Source organism: Phoxinus phoxinus (genome assembly GCF_949152265.1).
Source record: "Phoxinus phoxinus genome assembly, chromosome: 5".
Lineage (NCBI taxonomy): Eukaryota > Metazoa > Chordata > Actinopteri > Cypriniformes > Leuciscidae > Phoxinus > Phoxinus phoxinus.
The window spans coordinates 1,763,181-1,789,950 of NC_136880.1; the positions used below are offsets into that span (position 1 = coordinate 1,763,181).

Genomic DNA, 26,770 nt, shown 5'->3' on the forward strand with positions numbered 1-26,770 from the left:
ACCAATGCAATTTATTTTTGTTCTATAATATTTTTTCTTTTTAATTTTGTATTTTGAGAGAATTTGATTGAATTTATTAATATTTATGCAATATTTATGGTCTATTTTTGCCATTGAAAATAATACACATTTTTTAATTTTTTTTTTTTTTTTTTAATGCAGTATTTTAGTTTAATATAGAGTCTAGGCCTTCAAAAAAAAATGGTTGAAGCAGATTAGCGCCATCTGGTGAGAGTATGGAGAGAAAGCGTAGAACCATGTTGTAACCACTAGATGGCATAAACAGCACTCTATGGAGAGGCATGTGACTTCCCCAGCTGTTTAATGGACACATTTACTTTTTTTTTTTTTTTTGTGGATTTGAATATATATTTAAACAATCTCAAAAACTATTTCTTATCAAGTTTTATATATTTTTTTTTTAGAAATAGTGATTTAAAGTGTTAGTTTTTGCATTATGATTAGTCAAACCTAAACATTGTGTTAGAAAGCCTAGAAAAATTATCCTAGAGTGGAAATCACACAATCCACCTAATATGTCATCATGGCTTAGTGATATAATGATGTTTAATATAAATATATATTTTTTTAATATATATAAAAAAAATTATGAAAAATATATATATTTTTTTTTTTTTTTTTTTTTCCTCTAGATGTTTTAGAGTGTCACCCCTTTAATGCTGTGTACTTAAAAAAAATGTAAAAAAAAAATGTTTGGTGAATTTTTGTGTTTTTGTCAATTTCCCATTCATTTCCTATGGGGGTCATTTTTGACCAAAGACCACAAGTGTAACTATTTTTTTTATGACCACTTAACATGCTCGGATCATGACCTCAATTTTTTTGTGTGTTCACATACATGATGCCATAAACGTCACCAAGTTTCGTAACATTCCGATGAAGCTGTGATTTTTAAAAATTCAAAACATATTTTTTGTAATCTGAATTTATTGATGTGTATGTGTCTAAAAGTGTGTTTGTATGTGTGTGTGTGTGGGTGGGTGTGTCTGTTTTGCACTCTTGATGTTGTAGAGTTTCCCCCCTTTCCTGCGGTGTACTTTTTTTTAGGATTGTGTCCGATTTGTGGATTGTACACACAAAAATGCGGAGAATTTTTGAATTTTTGTAAATTTCCCATTCATTTCCTATGGGTCGGTCATTTTTGACCGAAGACCACAAGTGTGACTATTTTTTTCACGACCACTTAACATGCTCGGATCATGACCTCAATTTTTTTTTGTATTCACATACCTAATGCCATAAAAGTCACCAAGTTTCATAACATTCCGATGAAGCTGTGATTTTTAGAAATTCAAAACAGAAAATTTTCCGGTCATAAATGACCGAAGACCGTCTGAGGGTTGAATTCATGCGCCTCTTGGTGTTTCCATACAGCGCTTTTTTTTTCACCCCAAAATCAACGTAAAAACATGTGGCTATTGATAGTAGTCATAGAAAAAACTAAACTTACTGTAGTTGTTACACACAACAGGCATTAACATACTATAAATGTGCAGATGAAAGATGATCAGATGACGGTGTGTGTTGTTCACCGGTTTCTGAGGGTTTAAAGCCTCTGATGAACCAGCTGTCCTGTTGTTTTGAGCTAGTGATGGACACGGAAACCTGAGCTTTTCTGCAGAGACCCGCTCACACACATGCGTCCCGTCCTGTGCTGTGCTGTCCACCCACACACACACACACACACACTTTATTTACCCAGCTGTTCAGATCAACTCACTGATCCTTTATCAGTTGGTGTGACTTGATCTTTTAGTCTGAAACGCAACATGCATATTCACAGATTGTATTCAGACTTATGAGCTGGACTCAAACTGACCGTAGCGGAATAAATGACAGTGTATGGATAACAAAATGCGTCTTAAAATACCACTTTATCAAAAAGTTGGATTTTATTTTTCTTGTGCCATACTGTAGTCTAAAAAGAGAGAAATTCTACAAATAGGTATTTTAGTTTTGTACTTCATGCGCTTGTGTATTTGCTGAAGAGTGAAGACATACTGTAGTGCATGGAGAGACCGTGATGCTTCCTCACACAAGCATGTTATCCTCATAGAGGAATGATTACTATTTTGATCATTGCTTTTGTTGATGATTCTTTTTTCTACTGACTGTATGTCTGACACATCTGTGAATAGAATCGACTCCAGTTGACTATGATTTATTTGCATGTTTACAGTTATTAATCCCTCTAAATACAATGTTTGGTTTGTCATTGTTCTCATTGCACTATGACAGTAACACATCTTCACAGGCTAAAAACAATAAGCCCCTTTTGACCAACACCAGCAAACACAATCCTCCCTTTCTCTCTCTCTCTCTCTCTCTCTCGCTCTCTCTCTCGCTCTCTCTTTCTCTCTCTCTCTCTCTCTCTCTCTCTCTCTCTCTCTCTCTCTCTCTCTCTCTCTCTCTCTCTCTCATTGCTCTTTCTCTGTCTTTCTCTCTTGAAGACAGGACTATGGATAACAAGAGAGCACATTCCCAATCCCACATGCAGTGCAACAAGCCACGGCCCTGAATGATCCCCTTATCTTAGGCCTGGGACACACCAAGCTGTCGATCGGGCAACATCGGGACGTTTTTGAGCGTCAGTCGACGTAGTTTTATCAGTGTGTTTATCAAAACCGTTTGGCTCTAGTCGGCTTTCATCAGCTCTAGTTCTTTGGCGTTGGTTTGGTGTGTCCCTACCTTTAGTCTTTAAAAATTATTCTCACGTTTCTCATGATTTTTTATGTTTTATGAAGAAATTTTATGTTCCCTTCCTGTGTGTGTGTGTGTGTCTTTATTTAGGGTTAAAAAGACATTTTATCTTAACAGTTGGAGATGCTGGTTTTTTTTTTTTTTTTTTTTTTTTTGCTGCAAGTGCAAAAAACATTGTATGGACTTTAGGGTTGGGAATAACCAGAGGCCACACGATACGATATTATCATGACACTTGAGCCACGATACGATATTATCATGACACTTGAGCCACGATACGATATTATCATGACACTTGAGCCACGATACGATATTATCATGACACTTGAGCCACGATACGATATGATCATGACACTTGAGCCACGATACGATATTATCATGACACTTGAGCCACGATACGATATTATCATGACACTTGAGCCACGATATGATATTATCATGACACTTGAGCCACGATACGATATTATCATGACACTTGAGCCACGATACGATATTATCATGACACTTGAGCCACGATACGATATTATCGTGATACTTGAGCCACGATACGATATTATCATGATACTTGAGCCACGATACGATATTATCATGATACTTGAGCCACGATACGATATTATCATGATACTTGAGCCACGATACGATATTATCACGATACTTGAGCCACGATACGATATTATCACGATACTTGAGCCACGATACGATATTATCACGATACTTGAGCCACGATACGATATTATCACGATACTTGAGCCACGATACGATATTATCATGACACTTGAGCCACGATACGATATTATCATGACACTTGAGCCACGATACGATATTATCACGATACTTGAGCCACGATACGATATTATCGTGACACTTGAGCCACGATACGATATTATCATGACACTTGAGCCACGATACGATATTATCATGACACTTGAGCCACGATACGATATTATCATGACACTTGAGCCACGATACGATATTATCATGACACTTGAGCCACGATACGATATTATCATGATACTTGAGCCACGATACGATATTATCATGATACTTGAGCCACGATACGATATTATCATGATACTTGAGCCACGATACGATATTATCATGACCCACGATACGATATTATCATGACACTTGAGCCACGATACGATATTATCATGACACTTGAGCCACGATACGATATTATCGTGACACTTGAGCCACGATACGATATTATCCTGACACTTGAGCCACGATACGATATTATCATGACACTTGAGCCACGATACGATATTATCATGACACTTGAGCCACGATACGATATTATCCTGACACTTGAGCCACGATACGATATTATCATGACACTTGAGCCACGATACGATATTATCGTGACACTTGAGCCACGATACGATATTATCGTGACACTTGAGCCACGATACGATATTATCGTGACACTTGAGCCACGATACAATATTATCATGAGACTTGAGCCACGATACGATATTATCATGACCCACGATACGATATTATCATGACACTTGAGCCACGATACGATATTATCGTGACACTTGAGCCACGATACGATATTATCATGATACTTGAGCCACGATACGATATTATCATGACACTTGAGCCACGATACGATATTATCGTGACACTTGAGCCACGATACGATATTATCACGATACTTGAGCCACGATACGATATTATCGTGACACTTGAGCCATAATACGATATTATCGTGACACTTAAGCCACGATACGATATTATCGTGACACTTGAGCCACGATACGATATTATCATGATACTTGAGCCACGATACGATATTATCGTGACACTTGAGCTATGATACGATATTATCGTGACACTTGAGCCATGATACGATATTATCTTGATACTTGAGCCACGATACGATATTTTCTTGATACTTGAGCCACGATACGATATTATCGTGACACTTGAGCCACGATACGATATTATTGTGACACTTGAGCCACGATACGATATTATCGTGAGGATTGAGCCACGATACGATATTATCGTGACACTTGAGCCATAATACGATATTATCGTGACACTTGAGCCACGATACGATATTATCGTGAGGATTGAGCCACGATACGATATTATCGTGAGGATTGAGCCACGATACGATATTATCGCGATACTTGAGCCACTATGCGATATTATCGTGATACTTGAGCCACGATACGATATTATCGTGATACTTGAGCCACGATACGATATTATCTTGATACTTGAGCCACGATACAATATTATCGTGATACTTGAGCCACGATACGATATTATCGTGATACTTGAGCCACGATGCGATATTATCGTGATACTTGAGCCACGATGCGATATTATCTTGATACTTGAGCCACGATACGATATTATCGTGACACTTGAGCCACGATACGATATTATCTTGATACTTGAGCCACGATACGATATTATCGTGATACTTGAGCCACGATACGATATTATCTTGATACTTGAGCCACGATACGATATTATCGTGATACTTGAGCCACTATACGATATTATCGTGATACTTGAGCAACGATACGATATTATCGTGATACTTGAGCCACGATACGATATTATCATGATACTTAATCCACGATAACGATGTCATTGCGATTTTAAACATTTTGTGATGTGCTGAGTATTGCAGGAACATATTGCAATATATTGATGCAAATGTTCCCAAAGGAAATCTTTGCCCGCATATATTTTTATCTATTAAGATCAAGTTCTCATTTCACATCTTCTCATCATCTCCTTCATTCCTTCTATGTACGTTATTTCCCTTCCTCATATTTTTTACGTATAATTAGAAATTAATCAGATTAATTAATTTATAAATTGATAAATGTATTCTTGCAGTCCTTGAAATGAGCATAGACTTTAATGAGCACATGGACTTTAAAGAGAAGCTGTTCTGCTGTTCTTCATGTTCATCTGTGTTCAGTGTGTAGTGTTGCTGTGTGATCATGTAAAGCTCCAGTTCTTCTCTATATCAGCGTCAGTGTTTCTGAACTCCTGAAACGCCTCCATTGTAGTCTTGAGTTTCTTCCAGGAACAAACACGTCACAATATTCCTCATTATAATAATTCATATGCAGAATAAAGGGGCGGGGCCTGGTTGAGTTAGTTAGTAGTGTGTTAAACTGGCGGTTATTGTAAGAGCGGGACATTTCCCAAACACTCGAAGTGCTCGACCAATCACAACACACTGCTCCAGCCGACCAATCAGAGCACAGTGAGCTTTTCAGAAGGAAGTGAACAGAGCGTTACTGACAGACTGGGAAGAGAGGAGCCGCAACAATGGAGAATATGAGGAAATAATCAACATTCAAGCAGGAAAACCTGTTCTAGTCGAGCCTGAAAACTAACAGACACAAAAGAGAGTGTGCACACTTCTGTCCTGAGCACAGCTTCTGAGGTGGGTCAGTTCGTGGCAAATGCAGAAGTTTATAATTCACATTCAAACATTCACGTAATGCCAAAAATCTTGTTAAAATATTTTATAAACATAAACTCTACATTAAAGTACACAAAGACAGTTAAAGGTTTTTCATATGAAATTATCTTGTATATTATATTATGTTATAATTACCAAGATTAAAGTTGAATAAAAATATAAATACTTTTAAAAAACTTAAATATAATCTCAATTATAAGTGTGATAAGTAATCAACAGTGCAAATGTCATGATCGTGACAGGCCTATAGTTCTGCTGTTCAGTTATCAGACGTATAACAGATTATTGGGAATGTTTTTTTTTTTAAATTGCTCTATGACTGAGAAAATAGTTTTAAATGTCTTAACAGTGTCTGTTCGGGAAATGAAACTGCGATAACCTCTGACCTCAGATAACCTCTGACCTCCTCAAGTCTCAGTCGGCCCTCTTTAGACCAGAGGAAACCGGTGGGTCAAAAGTCCTGCAATGCTGGTTTTCAGTTTTTCATTTGCTCGAAATTGGGTAAAACGCTGCACTTCTTTATTAAGTGTGCCTGCACAAAATTCCTTAAATATCCAGTTGCACTACATATTTGTGGCACAAAAAGAGCCAGAAGCCCTGGAGCATTGACCATTCCTACAGTCTGAACCGTTCAGTCGCTCTACATCTGAGAGTCTCACTGCCTCTGTCTCTCACTCTCATGCTTCTTTCCTTTGAATCATAAACTCATAAATGCATGGGAGCGAGGGCGGCCTGTGCTTCTGTGTGGTGGCGCTCACACCGGTCTGTTGCCGGGCAGAAACTATGCGGCAATCTCTGTCATTTCCTCACTGGCGCTCGATGTGTTCTGCTATCTTCCCTTCTCCCCGATCCATTAATCTGTGTGTGAGAAACTCTGAGGAGAGGTATACAAGCATATACTTACATTATTATTATCATAACATCCTCTCACTCTCTGACTCCTTCTCTTCTCAACACACACACATTAGTTTGAAGAGTTACCCGGTTTTGAGAAGTTATATTTGTGCATTTATGTAAAACAGATCTTATTACTTCCCTTTATTTCTACCATGGCACCTGTACTGTAAAAAACAGCATCTTTTATATATTTAACTCTAACCTTAATTCATTTTATCCAATTGATCCAATGTGTTTGAATTGACAGAATACCAAAACTCAACTTTTGGAAGTAAGTAAAACTCAAAAAAGCCCATGCTAAAAAGGAATATGTGTTGAGATTAATGTTTGCAGTGTAGTTTCTGTCTAAATATGATCACGACTGCAGTTACATGCGTATATTCACTACTGTAAAACCATAAGCAGGACTTTCCACTAATATGGGGAAAAAACCATTGGTTCATTTTCTTACAAAACCTGTTGAAATATGGACGACTTGTTAATGTCAATCAATTCAGTCAACACTACAGTTTGTGCAAAAATCTAATAAATGGAACGAAAGGATCATCATTCACTAATGTTACTATTTGAGTGACAATTTTATGGAATGTCCACATTTTTTGTAACTTTGTTTTTTATTAGTTTAAAGTATGAGATAAACAAAGAAGATAATTACCATGTAAACAGAAAAAGGAGAGAAAATAATATACATATAGCATATAATACACACACACACACACACACACACACACACACACACACACACACACACACACACACACACACACACACACACACACACACACACAAAGTTGAAAAGAGTTTTTGCTGCTTAACATTTTTTCGGGATTATTTGGTGAATAGTTTCAATGAACAGCATTTATTAAAGCATTTGATTAAATAGAAATCTTTTGTAACATTATAAATGTCTTCACTGACACAATTGAATGCGTCTGATGAATAAAGGTATTGTTTTCTCTCTTACCCCAAATGTTTGAATGGTATCATTGTTGCGACACAAATATGAAGCAGCAGCACAACTGTTTTCAACATTGATAATAATCAAATGTTTCTTGATCATCAGATCCTCATATTATACTGATTTCTGAAGGATCATGTGACTCATGTGACTGAAGGATCAAACTCAGCTTTGATCACAGGAATAAATTACACTTTACTGTATATTCACATAGAAAACAGCAGTTTTAAATTACACAAATATTTAACCGGTTTTACTGTATTTTTATCAAATAAATGCAGCATTAGTAGCACAGAAGAGACTTATATCAAAAATATAAAGCACATTTGTAATATTTCCAAACGTTTGACAGGCTTTAAATGCTGGAAGGTCGGGATTACCAAGTTTTTGGGAACTAACTATTGAATCTTTTTGCTAATTGAAAAAAGTTTAAATATTTTGTAACCAATTATTTGAGTAGCAGATTTTAACAAAATTATGACTAGCTATTTTTCATGCAATGGCAATTTTTAGACAAAATAGTTTATAGTTAAATGTGACCCTGGACCACAAAACCAGTCACATGGGTCGTTTTTTTTAAATTGAGATGTATACATCATCTGACAGCTGAATAAATAATCTCTCCATTGATGTGTGGTGTGTTAGGATAGGACAATATTTGGTCGAGACACAACTATTGTAAATCTGGAATCTGAGGAGCAAAAAAATCTAAACATTGAGAAAATCTGCTTTAAAGTTGTGCATTTATGTTCACGATTGTGCTGCATTCACTCACAAAAATACATGTTTTATATATTTATGGAAGGACATTTACTAAATATCTTCATGGAACATGATCTTAATATCCTCATGATTTTTGCCATAAAATAATCTATAATTTTAAGCCATACAATGTATTGTATTGTACAAGCATTTTAATTAATAGTATTATTAAAGTAAATTACACTTCTATCTGAATGCAATCCCAAAAAAAATCTGTTTTAGTCACTACAAAATACATAAAGATTAATAATAATAAAAAACACTACACATGACGTATTCTGGATGACAGTTATGGTTGCGAGTAGTTTAAATGAAAACAGAACGCTCGATACAAAGAGACTTTAATCAACACAGCAAACGTTAAATGTTCACTGTTGTTCAGTGTTCAGTTCATGACTGTCATCAACATCTCCACTAGCGTTCACGTCCTCATAGAACTCGTGACACAACTTGTAAACTGGGAATGTTCTGAGAGCTCCTACTTGTACCACCTGACCTCATTTAGGTGTTGCCATAGAAACGCTTCAGATAAACGGGGAACATGTGTGAAACTAATCAGAAACCATGGAAACAAACTATGAACTAGAACTCAGGCATGACAAAGCAGCCCAACAGGAGAAGACAATGCAACCGTATGAGTAATGTGTGTGAGTGCGGTGTAATCCTGAAGCATGTGCCGGGCGTGGCTCGGCCGTCACACAATAGCGGAGAGTGCTTTCTCTTTGTGTCCGCGGAGCTCTGATTAAACACACTTCAGCCAGCCGAGCCACTTTTGTTCCTCTAGAAACTGTGATATGAGTTGTGTCCCGCTTTGCTCAGCATTATAGAGCATTTGTGCAACATATCAAAGTGCAAACCGTGCGGATTCTACAGGCTTTGGCCTTTTTTCTTTGGCCTTTGGTTTTCAGAAAAAAAGGGGAAATGGTGTTAAAGGTTATTTTATTTCATCTGTTCTGTGAGTGTTCATGTGATGTGTCTGCGTGTCGTTAATCCTATAAGGCCTCTAAAGGATCAACATGATCAAAACTTCACTGATAAACCTGTCACACACACTCCATTCTGTCCTCCGACTCATCGTTCAGACGGTTTTAGCCAGTAAAACATAATATTTATATAATTAGGTAAAACTGTGGTGAAAAATATATTGTGATATGATATCATTTGAATGATTTTTCAAATGTAAACAAGAATAACTTTGACTGTTAGTAATATTTCAAGATGAACACTCACTGGACTGAAGCAGCTTCATTTTAATTGATTATACAGACATCATTTATTAGAAAACTCATGAGTATCAAATATGAGTATCAGGCTTTTGAGGAAGGTTTATTTCTCCATCTCTCAATCATCACTGTATTGCATTATATGTTTTAAAACTACAGAGCTTACATCATAAAATAAGCATTTTATCATATTACTTAGGGCTGTGAAACGATTAATCGCATCCAAAATAAAAGTTTGTTTACACATAATAAATGTACTGTGTATAATTAATTTGTATATATAAATGCACACACATTTAAATAAAATATGTTATTTATGTATAAAATATTTATATATAATATAAATTATATATAAATCTATGTACAGAATTTACATGCAAATATTTCTTAAATATATACAAGCATGTGTGTGTATTTATATATACAAAATAATTATACACAGCACACGCACATTTATTATGTAAACACAAAGTTTTATTTTGGATTCGATTAATCGTTTCACAGCCCTAGACATATTGTGGGCAGATATTGATATTTACATGCATTGTATGCAAGTATCAGTTATAGTGTTATACATATCTCATTGATTTGCATTACAAGCATCAGACTTTCAACTTTTTGGCCGTATAAATATCAGCATCTGCACCAAATACACCCGAGGTGTTTTTTCCTCCTGGAGTTTGAGCTTCATATTCTCACTATATCATACTATATGAGCCATTCAAGCCTAATGTATCAAATATAATACAAAACATAAAACACATGCAACTTTTTTTTTTATCTCACAATTATTATTATTATTTTTTTCTGGCTGTTATTTCATATGTCAGGCTTTGCAGGTTTGAAACAGACATGAAATACTATAATGCAAAGGTGAGAGAAAAACAACTAACAAACAAATAAACCGACAACCCTTAGCATCATGCTAGCAAATCTGGCCTCACATTTGTCTATGAAAAATATTAGTTTTACATTACTACATTTTAGTGGCTGCTATGTTGAAATCACATGACGGGCCAAATACTCACTTTATCTTGGTATCTCCCCATCAAACACTTCCTGTTGGGTTCGTTATGGGTGACACACACATTTCAATGTCTGCATGTGTTTGTATGGTCTGTAAGTATACCACCTGTTCTTGCTAAATAAAGTATTCTGAGTTAAGTACAGTCATGTTGATTATTCATTAAAAACAAAAACAAACAAACCAACAACAAAAAAATAGATATGCACGATATATCTGCCATCATATCGGTATCAGCCGATATATGATCATTTTTAATGTTATCGATATCGGCTCAATAAGAAAATTTGGCCGATATATTAAAGCTGATAAATAATGTATTATTTCCTCCAGCAGAGACGCTTCAGATACGCACTGTTCAACATGATGGTTTTGAATTGCTTGAAATATGATTTGATTCACTTAAAAAAAGGAAAACTCAGTTCAGTGCAACAAGTGCAGCACAAGTCTGTCATATCGGCTACATAAAGTTATAATGAGAACATTATTATTGTGTTTTTGGGACATGGCTTTTAATGCTGAGACCTTTGTTTTTGTAATCAGGCTCTCAAAAATTACATAAAAAATGTAATTTAGATTTATCGGCCAATATATCAGATAAATATCAGTTATCGGGTATCGACCAAAAATGTTCATATCGATGCATCCCTAAAAAAATGGTGCTTTAGAAAAACTAATTAGAGCCACCAAACTGTTAACAGTAATGTCAGATTTTAATAATTATGTTTCTTCCTCTGGTGAGAGAAAAGGTTGAAATGTTTTGACTAATAACCCATTTTTCTGACCCAACAGTGGGATCTAGTGTGCGACTCCGCCTGGATCGTTCACATTGCCAAGTTTTCCCTGTTGGTGGGCTCCATCTTTGGATACTTGGTGTTGGGAGTTTTGGCAGATTGGTGAGTATGTCTAAAAATGTCTTACTTTCTTAGGCCCTGTTTACACGAGAACGCTCGCGGGTGAAAACGTAAAAATATTTTATCGGATGTGTCTTTCGTTTACACGGCGACGGCATTTTTGGGGCTAAAAAATGCCAAAAAGTGAAACCCCCCTCCAGAGTGGAAATCTTAAAAACGCTCCACCATCGCGTTCCCGTCTAAAGGGTAAAAACGGTAAAAACGCAAAAGTCTGCTAGACAGTGATGGCGTCGCGTACGCGTTTACGTCACAGGCATGCGCCAGTACAGGAACATAACAAAACATTATCAAACTAAAATATAGCATTAATTTCATTGACAAAAATAAAATAAAAAATTCTGTCATTTTTGAGCGACACGTGAAGAGCAGCGAGGGTTAAAGCAGCGGTTTTACCGTATTAAACATGACAAACTGTGTCAGTGTCTCTTTCACTCTCAGTGCTCCACATCGCCACCTAGCCGCCTGGAGTGCACACTACATCCAATCACACACACTGTTGCGTCACCATATTTACACAGCTCCCCCCCATAACGCCCCATAACGCTCGTCTAACCGCAGAATAAAAAGTGATAACGCAACGCCACTTTTGCTTTTTCTCTTCAGATCGTTTCCGTGTAAACACAGCCTTATATTTATGAATCAAAACTCCTTTTCTTTCAGATATTAATGCATTAAAGAGTAACTTCTCTTTATTATAACACTGTATCCCAAACATGATAGGGGTACAGTAGATAGAGTAACCAGAAGTACAATTATAATGTTGATAATTACTTTAATAAGTGTGAAAGAGATATTTAATGTATTCATTTGATTTGATTTTAGAACAGTTTTCCCTTCTCCATTCCCTCTCACAGTGATCCTTCCCCGTTGTGTCACACAGTTTTATTTACATCTGAGCGATATATGAAGCCAAAAGTGCTGACGCGAAGCACAGTGATTTACAGTCACCCGAACTGATTGCTCAGTGTTTATAAAGAGAGCTCTCTTTGCACTCCTTCTGCTTATAAACCATTCGTAATTTGAGTAAAAGTTTTATTTTTCATGTTGTCAAGTACATACTGCAAAGTGTTGGGAGTGACAAAGATATTTAAATGCAGGACTGATTCCCAAATCACAATGATTGACAGTAATAACTATAAGAATGGACGGGGAAACATCTTATATGTCAAAATAGATCTAGCATAATATGTTTTTATGTTCAAATATGAAAATAAAATAGCTAAATAGAAATAGTTCCAATATTTTATTGACATTTTTATTTAAAAAAATGTTTTAGCTGTGGTTTTGAAACTGCTACTGATAACTACTGGAGCTCATATTAAAGAGCTGATTTTATAGTCTCGGAGAAATGCTTGATTGGTTTAAAATGTTTCTCATTTTAAAAGTGTGCAAGCGTATTTGCTGCATTTTTGTGACTTCATGTTCACAGTCAATTTCATTGTGCCGGTAGACATACGGTGCATTGTCCCACCGTCAGTGCTGTCAACATGGGACCAAATATTCTAACAGTGTCTTAACTTTCCTTACAACTTGTGTATTTGCAATATAGTATATGATTTTTTCCCAAGCAATGTTAATTTGAAGAAGACAAATCAATAACTGCATAAGGAAATGTTTTTTTTATAGAGGAAAAACAATCTGTCCACAATAAAAAAAGTAGATATAGCTGCAAGCTACAATTATTGGCCAAGCACAAAGAACAATAAGTTGTGCAAGCATCAGACTAACTGCAGCAATGAGTAATCTAAGGCATTTAAGAGGATATTTTAAGGGCGCATGCTTGGCCATTATGTAGCATGTGAACAACACACACACTTTGATTCTCTAATCTAAACATATGCAACAATTTTCATTTTTGCTAATCATACATTATTACGAGGAAACATATTAACACACGAGGGAAATCATTGTTGTGTCCGTGAAGATGTGAAATAAATAGGCATAAATCTAGATTACACATTTACCCAAATTATTTTACGCCTGTTTAACCGAAGCTAATGTGTGTGTGTTTCTCCATCATCCCCAATGTCACTTCTCTGTGTTTTACGGCCCTGACGAGAACGTCGGTCTCCTCGGCTGTGAACCGCTCCTGGCGTGCGCTGGCAAACCCGCCGTTATAATAGCAATCCGCCGTGGAACAAGCGCGCCGGCTCTTAAGGGGAATGTGAGAGGACGCTCTGATTGGTTTATTTCACGTTACGCCCAAACCACACCTATGAATAATGAAGCGACTTCAGACCAACACAGTTTAGATTTGCGTCTAACATTTGCGTTTAATATCAATTACAATATTGTAATACATCAACATTATGAATTTCACAGTCCTGCATTTAAATATGGTTGCCAATCCAGAATACAACATTAGCACAACACCAGGGTAATTTTTGTCATTTTTGAGTGGCATCTCCCTAATGATGTTTGCATGCTTTTGTACACAATGCTACTGTGTTGAATCACTTAATGTCATATGCTATGATCTAACATAAATTCTGGTTCCTGAAGCGAAACCAGTTGAACCACTTACTGCACTTAGCATATACTGTTCTGTAAAGTGGCTTTTTGATGAAATGCTTCATTTTGCCTTTTCCAACTCTCAGGTTTGGAAGGCACCCGGTCCTGATCCTGTCCGTCTTCTTCATGTTGGTTTTCGGCATGACCGTGGCCTTCTCTGTCAACGTCCCGATGTTCAGCACCCTGCGCTTCTTCGAGGGGTTTTGCTTGGCAGGAATCACACTGTCCCTGTACGCACTGAGTGAGTAACTCTCTGTAACTCAACACCGTCACGCATCTTAGATTAAACTGCTTTATTAAGAGCCGGGCTTCAGGCGACAACTTCATTCTTCATTTCTCTGGAGTAATCTTGTTCAAGGCAATACACTCAGAGCGCATTACTTGCATTGCTTACAACTACAAAACAAATCAAAAATATATACACATTCACATTAAATATACACAATAAAACACATATTTCTCTACATTATATGCACATTAACATTAGCCTGGCTCCGCCCTCCTACGTACTTCCGCTCAATTTTAATTTTCCTTCAGAACTACGTCTGGGATTGCGGTGTATTCTTGGGTTTTCTCCGGTATATTTATTACCGGTCCAACCAGCGAACAGAAGAAGTGGCTGAGAACGATGCCGTTGAGGTTGTGCGCTAGTTTGAGTCGTCATACGTCACGACCAAACGTTAGCGATTGGTTATGGCAGATCCAGAGTGACTCTGGGCAGATCCAATAGTTTTAAACTTCAACAGAGGACCGCCTTCAAGGAAGTTAACGCTTGTCAATGGAGAGAGGCCAGACTCTCTGTACAGATGAAATGTACGAGAGTCTGTTAGGACCAGGCTATATTAACATTAACAACAGATATAGTTCAAATGTATAGTAACATTTAGCATTCATAACATTAACTCTGTCTCTTTGTTTTTCTACTGTGACAAATACCCTGATAACTGTTCATAATGGAGGCCAATGTTTGGGAGCCACGGAACAGCACCAGGGTGTTTAAGTGTACAAGATATTGGGCGCACGGATGGAGAAAGAGCTCCTGCTTTGTGAAAGTCATATGACCAGGCTCAACTGATTGTATTGTATGATGAGTTTCATTCCTTCATCAGAAAGTCATTGTTGCTCTGGAGGAAAGGCGAAGGATGCTGTTTGCGAACTGGACTGTGATGGACTCTGAGATTATTGAATGACAATAACGGCTTTTGTTTGAAATGTTATCTCTTCTTTGTTAGTATTAGTTAGTACTAAGTTATCAGTGAATTGTGAGTAAATATGTTGTTGGTTTGGCTGTTGGCCTTATAGATTTCTTTTTTCTAGACTCAATATGATTTGTGGCTCTCACATAAAGGTCTTCCCCTCAGACACAAAGGTCCATTAGGGTCTCTCTACTCGATTGTCTCTTCAGGTGGTTATATTCATTCAGATGGATGACGCGTAGAGTAAAGGTGACCTTCTGCATGCTTAACAGTGAAGACATGTTCAGATGAGTGATAATCCTCTTTAGATGAACACTGTCATTGCAGTAATAGGGTTTGAACCAGTGCCTCACCTGACTGTCTGATGAAAGTGGGTACGGTGGCCTTTCAGTTCACTTGTCAAAGTAATTTGCTCAACTCCATCTACCTTGAAAAGCACTCCCAAAAATAGACCCGGCCTGGACTATTGCCGTGCTTCAGACGTTAATGGGTGAGGATGAAATTATACAATAAAAAGGGTATAGAAAAGAAAATTCACTCAGAAATTGCTAATGAATTTTACAAATAATTACAAAGAAACTGAAAGTAAAACATTGAATGAAAAGTAAAATTTCCGTGGAAAAAAACGTACTAAAACATACTGCAATATTTGTTTTATTTACAACTTTGAGAAGATCATTTTTACAGTGTGCATAGCAAGTGACCTGTGCAACACCACATAACTGTTATTGTTATTTTGATATGCTGTGCTAACACACAAGGAAATGCAATAACTTTAGGCATTCCATGTTTTTCATGCTACTTTTAAATATCCTATTTTTTATTACTTGCCCTTACGACATTCAACACTCAAATGACTTTTCTTCAAAGTAAAACATTCATGTTTGGCCTTTTCAATACAACAGAAAGGACCAGGGACTGCCAAAGTCCACAAATCACCATCAAATATAATAGCAGTCCATTTGACAGTCTTCTGAAGTCATATGATAGCTTTATGTTATGAGCATACCCTAATTTGTCACTGATAATCACCTTCTGGCTGCGCTCGTATATTATTCTTATTCAAACGTGGCATGTGAAGGGGAGAATTGCTGTTGCAATGCAAATGACTTCCCTGGCAAGCCCAACCGTTGAGCCTGATGCCGCTGGCATGAGACAGGACAAGGTTGTGTAGATACAGATGAGAAACTGTCTCTGGTGAGTAGACAGAGGACACAGCTAAAAAACTGTTTCTCTCAACAACACTTGTTAATATTTGTTTAATGTGCAGAGTCGGTCATTTCAAGCATTTTGTGATTCCGATTGTTGTCTTGATTTCAAAATTAGGGTACCAATACCTTTGCAATGTTAAGTTAGCTGTATTAATATTTAGAAACTTGTCATGTGCAAGCAAGGCAGGGTCATTTGATAATGTTGGCCAATATCAGTCTTATTTTCTTGAAGTAATTTACTGAAATCAAGTATAAACAGTGAAAGGTGAGCAATAGCCAATGGGATTACAGCATTCACTTCCAAAGCAACCCGCTTGCAGAGGCTTCTGCTTGGTCTTAAAGGCTTTGTTTTTCTGCAAATGATTATGTTTGCAAATCGAACAATGACTTGTCAAAAAAGAACAAAACAGGAACAGAACAGAACAGATCTAGGCAAGAACTAGACTAGACAGGACTAAGAGAGTCAATCTACATCTACAGAATAAAACAGGTCAAGACAAGACTGACTGAAACAAGACTAGGCTAGACTGACTGGAGGACGGACCAACTTAGGGAACGCTTTACCAAATAACTGAGAACAAGATGAGAATATAAAGGAGAGACGACAGGGACAGGTGGAAATAATTAAGGTCAGTGTAGCCGTGAATCAACTTAACAAAGGAGACTGGGGTTCGCGACACACGGGGGGCGATCTGTCCTGGACAACAACATGTTCTGTGTTTTCTCTCCACGATCAAATAATGATGCAGTGCTTGACTATCATGAAGTGAGTCATGAAGACATGGCTTGGTAACCTTGCCTACCATCAAGTAACTTTTTTTATTTATTCATAACAATGCCTTTGTAATAGTAGGTTTTTATTTTCCAGAACATTTTTGTGCCAAAAACTTTAAAATATTTCAAAAAATATATAATTTTCATCCTCATTTTCACTTTCTGATTAGAATACTATGTTTCAAGGGGCATTATATCTTCCAGAAACGCAAGTTTGGGAGCATTTATTCTTTGAAATTTCTCATTGGTTATTCACTGTCACAGGGCACAGGTGATCACTTCCGGTTTCTTTATTATTTCCTTTATTGTTTGAGCTAGTGTTGGAAGGGGCGAATAGCGGAAGCCAACTTCCCGTTGACCGCGTTGCATTGGTGAAATCATGCCTGCTTATGTCAAGCTGGAATAAAAGTAAAAATCACGCTAAGATCCTTTAGTAATGATATGACGACCGTGTGCGAGCGACTCATGAGCCGGCTCTCTGTAGTTACTGGATGCCGCGAACAGCAAGTAAACATAATTGGCGAACTTCATTGCACGGTATCCACGTAATCACGTACCTATATAAGTATTAAACAAGCTACACTAGCATATATTCAGCTTGACTACGCTGTCTTCATGCAATATATTAATATTCAACTCAAGTAAACATTGTTAGTCCATGTACTGATTAGTAGCTTTTATTAGGATAGGACCGTAGCTAGACAGGAAGTGAGGTGGGAGAGAGAGAGGGGGACGGGATCGGGAATGGTCCACGAGCCAGGACTCGAACTCGGGTCGCCCGAAGCACAACTGCGCTACATGTCAGCACGCTTGCCCACGCAGCACAAACAAATTTGTTGTTTAATCGCATTTGTAAGTAATGGTATTTCAAGGAGCCCATCTCTGAACTCTTGACCTGTCCTGTCACGGCCAATTAACCCACCCCAGAAACCTCTGCCTGCTGGATACGACCAAGAAGACCGTCTTTGAACTCTTTACCGACCCTATTACATCCAAAGAGGTAGTTTCTGAACCCTCTGCCTATCTGGTCATGGCCATGGAGGTTGTTTTGGACTCTCTGTGCTCTCTGTTATGGCTAAGGAAGCCATCAGTGAACATTATGTGCTGTTACGGCATGGAGGACACTTTTGGACTCTCTTCAGTCCTATCTGCTGTGCTGTGGGGTGCTGTGGGGGTCTCTGCTCCACATTGGTGGTATCCAGTGGTATTGCTCTGCTGGCTTCACCTTGGTACCCTGTATTTCCCCAGTTTCCTTCCCCAGTTCCACCTGGAGGACCCCTAGCCCTGTTACACCTCCACGGCTCCACCCAACTGGAGGTTTGGTATGTTGTTGAGCGTCTGGAATCCACTCTTCAAATGTGTAGGGGTGTCCCGATTTCCCCTGTGTTTTGTGTTCGAAGACCCTTGTTTTGATATTCTGTTGCATTGATGTTTCTGGTTTCACTTGTGCCTTGGTATCTTTTGGCTGCGTCTGAAAATGTAGGCAGTGACTTGTTGCCTCGCTGCCCTATCAGGCAATGACTCTGCAGGTAGCGGTTGGGAACCTCACGAAACTGATTTCAGACAGACTTCTGAGGCAGCGTAAAGTTTTAATGATCTACAGCAAAATAGAGTGAGCTTCGGTGAAAACTAAGTGAATATTTAACGACTACAATAGTAATTTCTCACTAGAAATGACATCATAAGTGGAAAACGTTGATCAAAAATGTACATTTACACACAAAACTTATGACCAGCCGCAACATTCAGACGACATCTTTATTGTTCTAGCTCAACTGTCACAGAATGGAAAGCAGAGGATTGTGGGATATCAAAGGCAGTAAAGGATACGTCTATGATGCCTTCAAAGATCATCAGATGAAGGGATCTCAGAAACTAACATTGCATTTGGACGTGGCTTGATGCCTCGCAACCTTGAAATGTGTCCTCCGAAGGCAGCAACTATCAGTTTCGGACGCAGCCTTTGAGTCTGTAGTTGTCGGTCGTTGTCTTTTTTTCTTTCTTTTTTTTCTTTTTTTTTTAAAGCTTTTGCTTTTCCATTCCCTATTTGGATTATTGCCTCCTGTTCCCTCTTTGGATTATTATAGTCTTCCATGCTTTGATTTATGTTTCGGTGTTTGGATTATTGTCATCGTCATTTCAGTTTAAATTATCTTTATTTTAGTGTTTTGTTAATAAACTGCTGTAAATAGATCCTTGCCTTTCCTATTCCCTGGTAACTGTGACAGATGGACAAACATGAGCATGAGCATAATTTACATACGCATGTTACGGGCCATATAGAGGAAAATCATGACATCACATAAAAAACGTGACAATTTCAAAGCCTGGAGTCTAAGAAGGTTGGAAATCAAACACTCATATTTTAAACTGGGGAATTAGCTTTGAGGTAGGAAACTTGCAGTTTGTATTTATTGAAGAGTAACCTCGTATATGCTTAAATATCATGGGCATTTTGATTTCCATTTTATTAACTTTTTAATGACTAAGAATTATTAAAGTTTTATGCATGTATTATGATCCATGATATCACAGGAGACGACTCCTGGCTATATTTCCAACACACTAAAGAAGTGTTACATTTCTCTCATCCTTGGAATCCTAAGCTAATGAGTTCAGTGGTTTAATCATGTACAGTAGCTTTGTGTGCACATGGACAGAGACCTTTCAATCTACATACAGTGTCCTAAGATAATGAGATGGCCTAGATAACAACACATTATGGGGTTAGATTAGCCAAGACTGATGCTCAGTGAAATAATCGTGTCCGTCCCTTTGAAGACTTCCAGATTTCAAGGCTGGTTTTTGCTATAGATTAAATCACATGTCATGTCCCTTTAGTGAAAATACATTTTAGACACAAACCTTAGCCCCTTTCACACAGAGATTCCGGAAAATACACGGATAATGTGACCCGGGATTTGTCCCGGGATTGTTTGATTTTGGTTCATTCACACTGCCAGTAAATTTTCTGAATTCTGAGCGTGCGTTCACACACAACCCGTAAAGACACGTGACATGTAATGTCTCCAGCGTCGTAAGTTTGCTTATGAGCTGCGATTTTTCTCTCTCTCTGATTCGATCATAAACTAGAGCATCACGTACCGCTTCACAGCTGGCGAACAATCCCAGCTTCAGCGGCATCACTACGACACACACCTTACGGCATTGATTACGGCTTTTGTTCTCACAGAGCGCGTTCCAGGACTGATACCGGCAATGTTACTAGGTCCCCAAACCGGGATCAATCCCGGCATCCATCCCGGGACGTGTTTGCGTTCACACAGAAGGCACTCTGGCAATTTCCCGGGATCAACGCGCTGTGTGAAAGGGGCTCTAGACTACCAGGAAAAAGCTAAAAATCCTACTTGGAAATGAATGGGCCCCTCTTGGAAACACTCTTGGTTTGGCTCCCCATTGACTTCCATAGTTTGAAAAATAAAAATACTATGGAAGTCTAGACTAGAAACCGTTTGGTTACACACATTCTTCAAAATATCTTCTTTTGGGCTCAGCAAGGTTTTAGAAAGGTAACGCTTTACAATAAGGTTAATTAGTCAACATTACTTAACTACCTTAGTTAACATGCACTAATAATGAACAATACTTCTACAGCATTTATTAATCATAGTTAACATTAATTTCAACATTTACTAATACATTATTAATATCAAAGGTTGTATTTGTTAACATTAGTTAATGCACTGTGAACTAACATGAACAAACAATGAACAGCTGAATTTCTATTAACAAAGATTAATAAATAATGTAACAAAAGTATTGCTCGTTGTTATTTCACATTAGTTAATACATTAACTAATTAACCTTATTGTAAAGTGTGACCAAGAAACTACAGGTTTAGAACAAGTTGAGGATGAGTAAATGATGACAGACATGTTCATTTAAACCTGCTTTTTGACTCGTTTATAAAAACAAACTGATATATGGTCAAATTTACAAATGAAACATTTGTAACCAATCCAACTTAAAGACTTTGCATTTTGTTTTATTTTCTTGTTAAAAATGTTTTTTATTCCGTCTCTGTTTGTTCATGCTATCAAATCTTCAGCTGTTTTGTAATCTTGGAGAAGATGTGCAGTCAGTGTTTTGTTCGCTGAGCGGAGTAAAGTTCAGCTGTTGTGCTGAGACTGTGTTCTTCAGAGCTGAATCAACAGCTGTTTATCTGTGACCTTTGACCCAGCTCACCAAATCTAACGCCATCTGCACTCCACGAGCGTCACTTATTTCTCTCAACCGTTTCTCTCCGTTGTCTTTATGTGTGCTAGACCCAGAAACACTGTTAAACCATTATAAATCTACTCACAGATGCCACAAACCGGTTTGTGATTGGTGTAAGAATTTCATGAGTGTAAAACATATTTAATAGAATGTCCTTTTTTTAAATGTTTTTTGCAACGTTTTAATTCAGAAAATATATGAATGGACATTTTGAAAAGATATCTCTTGGAATAATTTTAGAATTTCTGACATATTAAATTGAAAGATTATATGTAAATGTTATTATTGCTGTTGTTACTATTGGTATATATGTCTGATTTTGTATATTGATTGTTTGTTTTTTAAGAAAATTGTTAAATTTTTTGTAAACAATGTTTTGAATTGATTGTAATCATAGTTATTTTTTAAATTGAAATACTGTTGATTGCCATGAATATAGCCATCACTGCTGATATGGCATTGAATCATAAATAAACTCACAGATGCCACCTGCTTCACATTAACATGGCATTGAATTCAAGAGATGCATATTATTTATTATTTACATATATAAAGCATATTCTGTTCTTGTGAACAGTCCCCGTGACACAGGAAGCCAGCAGTCCTGCCAGGAGGGAATGTATTTGAATGTTTGACATAATGGTGTGAAGCCATGAGTGACTCATGTGACTCGGGGGAAGGTCATAGTGTCAGCCTCGGGCCAGACAAACAACCCATATCCCTCACTGAGACAAACAACCCAAATACCTCACTGAGACAAACAACCCATATCCCTCACAGTGACAAACAACCCATATCCCTCACAGTAACAAACAACCCATATACCTCACTGAGACAAACAACCCATATACCTCACTGAGACAAACAACCCAGATCCCTCACTGAGACAAACAACCCAGATCCCTCACTGAGACAAACAACCCATATACCTCACTGAGACAAACAACCCAGATCTCTCACTGAGACAAACAACCCAGATCCCTCACTGAGACATACATCCTAGATCCCTCACTGAGACAAACAACCCAGATCCCTCACTGAGACAAACAACCCAGATCCCTCACTGAGACAAACAACCCAGATCCCTCACTGAGACAAACAACCCAGATCCCTCACTGAGACAAACAACCCAGATCCCTCACTGAGACAAACAACCCAGATCCCTCACTGAGACAAACAACCCATATACCTCACTGAGACAAACAACCAATATCCCTCACAGTGACAAACAACCCAGATCCCTCACTGAGACAAACAACCCAGATCCCTCACTGAGACAAACAACCCAGATCCCTCACCGAGACAAACAACCCAGATCCCTCACAGTGACAAACAACCCAGATCCCTCACTGAGACAAACAACCAAGATCCCTCACTGAGACAAACAACCCAGATCCCTCACTGAGACAAACAACCCAGATCCCTCACTGAGACAAACAACCCAGATCCCTCACAGTGACAAACAACCCAGATCCCTCACTGAGACAAACAACCCAGATCCCTTACTGAGACAAACAACCCAGATCCCTCACTGAGACAAACAACCCAGATCCCTCACTGAGACAAACAACCCAGATCCCTCACCGATACAAACAACCCAGATCCCTCACCGAGACAAACAACCCAGATCCCTCACCGAGACAAACAACCCAGATCCCTCACCGAGACAAACAACCCAGATCCCTCACTGAGACAAAAAACCCAGATCCCTCACAGAGACATACAACCTAGATCCCTCATACAGACAAAGAACCCAGATCCCTCACTGAGACAAACAACCCAGATCCCTCACAGAGACAAACAACCCAGATCCCTCATGGAGACATACAACCCAGATCCCTCATGGAGACAAACAACCCAAATCCTTCATGGAGACAAACAACCCATATGCCTTACAGAGACAAATAACCCAGACAAACAACCCAGATCCCTCACAGAGACAAATAACCCAGACAAACAACCCAGATCCCTCACAGAGACAAACAACCCAGATCCCTCACGGAGACAAATAACCCACACAAACAAACCATATGCCTCACAGAGACAAACAACCCAGATCCCTCATGGAGACAAACAACCCACACAAACAACCCATATGCCTCACAGAGACAAACAACCCAGATCCCTCATGGAGACAAACAACCCAGATCCCTCACAGAGACAAATAACCCAGACAAATAACCCAGATCCCTCACAGAGACAAACAACCCAGATCCCTCACGGAGACAAATAACCCAGACAAACAACCCAGATCCCTCATGGAGAAAAACAAACCAGACAAACAACCCAGATCCCTCACAGAGACAAACAACCCAGAACCCTCACGGAGACAAAACACACAGATCCTTCATGGAGACAGACAATCCAGATCCCTCACCGATACAACAACCCAGATCCCTCATTGAGACAAACAGCCTAGACAAACAACCCAGATCCCTCATGGAGACAAACAACCCAGACAAACAACCCAGATCCCTCACAGAGACAAACAACCCAGATCCCTCATGGAGACAAACAACCCAGACAAACAACCCATAAGCCTTATAGAGACAAATAACCCAGACAAACAACCCAGATCCCTCATGGAGCCAAACAACCCAGACAAACAACCCAGATCCCTCACTGAAACAAACAACCCAGATCCCTCATGGAGACAAACAACCCATATGCCTCACAGAGACAAATAACCCAGACAAACAACCCAGATTCCCTCACGGAGACAAACAACCCAGACAAACAACCCAGATCCCTCACAGAGACAAATAACCCAGACAAACAACCCAGATCCCTCATGGAGACAAACAACCCAGATCCCTCACCGATACAAACAACCCAGATCCCTCACAGAGACAAACAACCCAGATCCCTCACAGAGACAACAACCCAGATCCCTCACGGAGACATACAACCCAGATCCCTCACTGAGACAAACAACCCAGATTCCTCACTGAGACAAACAACCCAGATTCCTCACTGAGACAAACAACCCAGATCCCTCACTGAGACAAACAACCCAGATCCCTCACTGAGACATACAACCCAGATCCCTCACCGATACAAACAACCAAGATCCCTCACCGAGACAAACAACCCAGATCCCTCACCGAGACAAACAACCCAGATCCCTCACTGAGACAAACAACCCAGATCCCTCACAGAGACATACAACCTAGATCCCTCATACAGACAAACAACCCAGATCCCTCACTGAGACAAACAACCCAGATCCCTCACAGAGACAAACAACCCAGATCCCTCACAGAGACAAACAACCCAGATCCCTCACTGAGACAAACAACCCAGATCCCTCACTGAGACAAACAACCCAGATCCCTCACTGAGACAAACAACCCAGATCCCTCACTGAGACAAACAACCCAGATCCCTCACTGAGACAAACAACCCAGATCCCTCACCGAGACAAACAACCCAGATCCCTCACCGAGACAAACAACCCAGATCCCTCACTGAGACAAAAAACCCAGATCCCTCACAGACACATACAACCTAGATCCCTCATACAGACAAACAACCCAGATCCCTCACTGAGACAAACAACCCAGATCCCTCAAAGAGACAAACAACCCAGATCCCTCACAGAGACAAACAACCCAGATCCCTCATGGAGACATACAACCCAGATCCCTCATGGAGACATACAACCCAGATCCCTCATGGAGACAAACAACCCAAATCCTTCATGGAGACAAACAACCCAGACAAACAACCCATATGCCTTACAGAGACAAATAACCCAGACAAACAACCCAGATCCCTCACAGAGACAAATAACTAAGACAAACAACCCAGATCCCTCACAGAGACAAACAACCCAGATCCCTCACGGAGACAAATAACCCACACAAACAACCCATATGCCTCACAGAGACAAACAACCCAGATCCCTCATGGAGACAAACAACCCACACAAACAACCCATATGCCTCACAGAGACAAACAACCCAGATCCCTCATGGAGACAAACAACCCACACAAACAACCCATATGCCTCACAGAGACAAACAACCCAGATCCCTCATGGAGACAAACAACCCACACAAACAACCCATATGCCTCACAGAGACAAATAACCCAGACAAACAACCCAGATCCCTCACAGAGACAAATAACCCAGACAAACAACCCAGATCCCTCACAGAGACAAACAACCCAGATCCCTCATGGAGACAAACAACCCTGATCCCTCACGGAGACAAATAACCCAGACAAACAACCCAGATCCCTCACAGAGACAAACAACCCAGAACCCTCACGGAGACAAAACACACAGATCCTTCATGGAGACAAACAATCCAGATCCCTCACCGATACAAACAACCCAGATCCCTCATGGAGACAAACAACCCAGACAAACAACCCAGATCCCTCACAGAGACAAACAACCCAGATCCCTCATGGAGACATACAACCCAGATCCCTCATGGAGACAAACAACCCAGACAAACAACCCATATGCCTTATAGAGACAAATAACCCAGACAAACAACCCAGATCCCTCATGGAGACAAACAACCCAGACAAACAACGCATATGCCTTATAGAGACAAATAACCCAGACAAACAACCCAGATCCCTCATGGAGACAAACAACCCAGACAAACAACCCAGATCCCTCACTGAAACAAACAACCCAGATCCCTCATGGAGACAAACAACCCACACAAACAACCCATATGCCTCACAGAGACAAATAACCCAGACAAACAACCCAGATTCCCTCACGGAGACAAACAACCCAGATCCCTCACAGAGACAAATAACCCAGACAAACAACCCAGATCCCTCACCGATACAAACAACCCAGATCCCTCACAGCGCCCTCTGCTGGCACTCCACAGGAGAACAGTCCTTCTGAT

At 39.0% G+C, this 26,770-nt stretch overlaps 1 protein-coding gene across 2 annotated transcripts in view; it reads left to right on the top strand.

The window, feature by feature from the left end:
• Positions 1-26,770, top strand: part of LOC306998021 (solute carrier family 22 member 23) — a 61,650-nt gene that overhangs the window by 13,153 nt on the left and 21,727 nt on the right. For both annotated transcript variants that reach the window (XM_079611739.1, XM_079611738.1), the window contains 2 exons: positions 11,841-11,944; positions 14,560-14,714. In XM_079611739.1, the coding sequence (XP_079467865.1) occupies positions 11,841-11,944; positions 14,560-14,714 (259 nt within the window). The remainder of the gene's footprint in view (positions 1-11,840; positions 11,945-14,559; positions 14,715-26,770) is intronic.